Source organism: Colletotrichum chrysophilum (assembly GCF_026319265.1).
Source record: "Colletotrichum chrysophilum strain AFK26 chromosome Unknown scaffold_428, whole genome shotgun sequence".
Classification (NCBI taxonomy): domain Eukaryota; kingdom Fungi; phylum Ascomycota; class Sordariomycetes; order Glomerellales; family Glomerellaceae; genus Colletotrichum; species Colletotrichum chrysophilum.
Window position 1 is genome coordinate 545 of NW_026517715.1, and position 4,737 is coordinate 5,281.

The 4,737-nt window shown below is 54.1% G+C and overlaps 1 protein-coding gene across 1 annotated transcript; it reads right to left on the minus strand.

The window, feature by feature from the left end:
- Window positions 1–472: 472 nt before the first annotated feature.
- COL26b_014485 (uncharacterized protein) lies at window positions 473–1,918 on the minus strand (the record flags this gene model as incomplete). The annotated part of the gene is made up of 2 exons (XM_053187056.1): window positions 473–971; window positions 1,092–1,918. The coding sequence occupies 2 exons, from the start codon at window positions 1,916–1,918 to the stop codon at window positions 473–475; spliced, it is 1,326 nt and encodes a 441-aa protein (XP_053028999.1).
- Window positions 1,919–4,737: the final 2,819 nt, after the last annotated feature.

The window sequence follows — 4,737 nt, forward strand, 5'->3', positions numbered from 1 at the left end:
AAAGCGCATGGCCATCGACCGCCCAAGTCTGCGTCGTACATGAGGCTCGAAGACTCGGGCAGTTGGTTCGCTTGACAAACAGCCTCGGCTCTAGCGAGCGCGGAAAGGAACGCGCCATGCGCTTCCGCAGACCCCTGGAACGTGATCAGACGCAGCCACCGGGGGGATCTTGGAGCTAGCCAAATTCATGGTTGTCTTGTGAATGAGGCCTGTGTGCGCCCAAGAACAGCGTCTGGTCTGGTCCACCTTGGAATCCGAGAAGCCGTTCATCGTCTTGTCCCAAGTCATTCCAGGGCTGTCCTTGGAAGCAAAGATCTTATCCCCTTCGCGAGGTAGTAGTCGCGCTTAGTCCTTCGACCGTGTGGTGGTAGCGGCGTACTCAGCAGCATCTGTGTCGCTGCTGAACGGGTCTTGTATCCCGGTGACAAAATAGCGGCAACCTCAGCTCAACATAGGATTTGGTTTATTTGCCTCATATAGGCTGTAGGGCTTTCCAAATTCTGTCTTTCACTTTCTTAACTTGGGCATCGACAGTCTCTTCTATCGCTTTCGCCATGCTGTCGTCGATGGTCGTGCAAATTTCCTCTTTGGTCGTGCGCCCTATGTCTTCTATCAAACCCTTAACCTCGTCACAAACGTCTGGCATCTGGCTCTCAAGCGCACTGCACCTGGCCTCGAGATCGTCAACCGTAATATCGACACTGTCGAGGCCGCCCTCGTACCCGGCTTGGCGATTTTCCAGCTCATAGTATTTTTCCTCTAGCTCCTCGTATCGCTTTTCAAGCGCCTTGTTCCGTTCCTGTGATTCCTCCAGCTTTTGGTGCAGTTGATGGATTTGTCGCTGTTGCTCCTCAAACATACGCATGAGCTGATCGCCCGAACAAACAGCCAAAGGGCGCTGCAGCTTCTCCGGTCGGGGGGCGTCTGTCGCAGATGTTGTTGTGGGGGATACGTTGGCAAATGGACGTTTCCTTTGGGGGGTCGGGTGTGTATGTAGGTCTTCAATCCCGCATGAGAAGACGCTCTGAAGACAGTCTGGTCCGTCACCCCGAGGTTCAGCATCACTATACTCTGGCGGGCTGTGGTCGGACCCGGGATCTGCGGCGAGGATGGCTGCGGCATCTGACCTGGTCGTCCGCGACTGTTCCCCAGCCGGACTTCCGTTGTATGGCGGTGGTGAGCCTCGGGATACATCGTCGAAGGGGAGAGTGCTACCGCATGACGGAGATGAGCCGGGAGCGAGAGGACTGGAATTCTCTTTCCTGGGCGACCAGCCATGGGGACGGTCACGGGGTTGGTGCACTTTGCCGCCGGCGCCACGGTACAGCCTGTTCACGTCTCGCATGCGCTCATACCCCTGCCTCAGGGCGTCTGTCAAAGATCTGGACCGCTCGATGGCATCTTTATATTTCGGAACACTATCACTGCTCAAAATGTTGTGTGGAAGATATAGGGAAAATGTCGAGGCAGCGGCGAGCGATTCAGCGTTCTCAAACGTGGACCGAGCTACGTCGTCGCATAGCTGATCGATGGTGAAATCCTTCGGCACGGCCAGCTGAATATGCTTGCCACGGAGCAGCTGAAATCGAAGGCGGGCGATGGAGTTCGTGTCTTTCAGTTGCCGGCGAACACTGTCGAGGTATGAGGGGTTTCGAGCATTGGTGTCGGACTTGTCACAGACCATGTGATCCAGGGAGTCGAGAAAGTCGGCCGTGATGTGCAGGTAAACGTTAGTTTCGGCGGTTTTGTCGAAGGCGCTGCCAGCAAGGGAGATTGCCAGACGAAAAATGAGTAACCTTTCCGGCGAACATCGGACGCGAAGCTCAAATTGCAGGGGAAGAATCGAGGGTGGTTGTCCCTCATCTTCCCGCACTGCAACGACCTCGCGAAGAACATAATCTGGTTTGCGAGACGACATGTTGCAGTCGCTCGTCGTTCGACCTTCTGGACTTGCCCGTGGATGATGTAGCCGAAGGTGACGAGGGGAGGGGTCGACACTTACCGTTGTGATGATGTTGTGATGATGTTGTGCTTTCAGGCCTGCCGCAGCACCTTCTTCGCACGATTACAACAGGAAAAATGCGTCCGGCGAGATCCCTACCCTACTCCTATTGCATCGAGGACTCCTGCACGAGTAGTAGAATGACGGGGGCGCCGGTTAACGGGTCCGCTTGGGACGGGTGCCGACGGTGACCCGGTCCTGCTCGTACAGTAAGTCGGTTCAGCAACAGGAGCAGTTGGACGATCGATGCGCGTGGGACAGATTGATCTGCTGTAAACGAGGGTGGATGGCGATAGTCTCGATGGCAGAGAAGCGACGGCGCTGATGGTGGTTGAGATTCATTGTGTGAGCGTGAATGCATCCACGCGGTTGAAGGGAAATGGCGGAGATTCAGGAGGTTACGGATGCGGCGTCATGTTATTCCGGCGGAATGGTTGGCTGTGAGCGCTTGAATTTCAGATGCCCAGCCACCTCCCAGTCGTTTTGAGCTGGCCCCACTAAATGACGCGCCGCAATTTTTTGGTCGTGGTGGAGCAAGGAGTCTTGGCACGTGACCCGCAATGATCGGCCGGTTCCGGAGCCGATGCCCGAACTCCGGCCCGAGTCCCGTCAGGGATCGGCCACACCACTCTGTAGCCAGGCGCGCCCGGCGCTCGCAGCTAGATCAATCAGGACACTTCACGCAGCTGTTGTTTCCCATCTCGCAGAGTGAGTCACTTCTGGTCTGATATTTACGTCGTAGCGCAGTACCTTTTGACGAGCCTTCACCCTTGGCTCTGTAGATCCAGTGGCTAGTGACTTTCTTCCGAATGTTATCCTTCAACGGCTTGACCCAATGCTTTGGCAAACTCTGTCCATGTACTCTTTTACGAGGTCTTCCATGGGCTCTTTCACCCAGTCGCTCATAGGTCCTTGAAAACTGTCGCTATACGTGAACGATACCTTCCTTCAAGATCTCTACCAGTTGCTTCCGATGTTTCCCCGTAACTTGTTCCAGCTCTCCGGTGTATCACGATACCTGGCTGTAGGAGTCGTTCAGCTGCATACCTCTTCCTGCCGCGATCCATGAAGGTAGTTGCTGATGCAAACAGCCTCCATCGCCTATCCACAGATTTAATGAAACAAATCCGTCGCTCTCGGCCCGATCAGTGGTTCGTGCTTATTTCTATTTCATAGTTGTAGGACTATTTTGAGGTACACTCGACGTATGTACGTATGTTGAAAATCGACGCACACCTCACGAGTGCAATCGCAATCGACGTCCGTTTACGGTGTCGGTCCTTCCGCTCTCATCGGCTGATCGCGGCCGATATACCGTACACACAGGCTTTGCAACGGCTCAAGGTCTGCACGACACGCGTGTTCGCCCCCCAGGTGCAAACGCATCCAGTTCGTCGTGTATTTGGCTGGAAAACCGTCCTGCGGCCGTTTGTAGCTCGCCATTAGCAAGGTGCTTTGCTATATTTGTGTTCGGGCAAGGACCGGTGCCTACAAGAACCGCTTGACCTCGGCCACATCTGGCACCTCGCGCTGCGGCCTGGCATGCAGCTCTCTGGTGCATACCATGTTGAACCGTTTCAACGTCAGATGACCGTGAGGACGCCATTGTGACAGCGCGAAGCAATTGTTTAACCAAGACACTTGTGGGGCCGCAGAAGACAGCCTCGCTGTGCGCCATGCCGGAGTGAAGGGGCGCTCGGATGTAGCCATAATTGATGTTGGCAATGGTGCTGGGACGCATCTCAGTGTTGGAACTGAACCGGACATCCCTGCTTGAACAAGGTCTTTGAGCCAGGCTATGTCTCCACCGTCACTTCGGATTGTAGAAGGGATTTGGCCGTTCTGCTGGACTGGCTTGTTCATAATGGAGTCACTGGTGAATCGACTTGCCTAAGTAGTAAGCGAGGACAAGCATATGCATGAGTGGGTGCTATCTTGGAGACGAAAGAATCTTGCAAGAGATATATTCAGTCGGCATTGGCGTCGTCTCCCACGAAAGTCAGATGGCTAGGCGTGTGTATTTGGACAGCCTTCTTTCGTGAATCCCGCTGGGCGACATTGGCCGTCGGCGGAGCCGCTGCTTCGGGCAGGAAAATATGCTTATTTTGTGGACGGCAGTGGCGAACATGCTTCTTGCGCATTGCTGACGGCGGCGATTTCTAGATGCTCGAGTCAGAACAGTTCATAGTTCATCTTTCAAGAAAGCGGCTAGTTTTGATGGATCGGGATTGGAGTAGATGTGCGCCGTTCCGATCGAATATCTGAGTGAATCGTGTTGTTGATTGCATATGGGTATTAAGAAAGACGCGCGAGCCCTTGATATCGAACAAGCATTGAGTCGCAGAGGCCAATTCTTGACTGAGGGTGTTGTTTCATCAGACTGAGCCAGCACAGGCTCACGGCTGCGAAGCAGATAGACGAGCGAGCGTCGGCACAGCAAAGTGCCATTGACGGTCGAAGCTGGCTGCTTTTGTGCTATCTCTCTTCCCTTCTAACTTTTCTTCTTTGCAGTTTGCCGTCTGGAAGCGTACTTTGTTGACTGCGATATGGCTCTCACGGGAACGTTTTTGTGCCATCACTCGGCGCAAAGATGGTGTCAGACCAAAAGTGGGACCCACAATTGCGGAGCTATTGTGGCGCCTTATATCTGACACACCCCCTCAGGTTGAGGGCTGTTTTTCCCTGTTAAGCACTCAAGCTGGATGGCATCGAAGTAGGTAAGCGCTTCTACAACT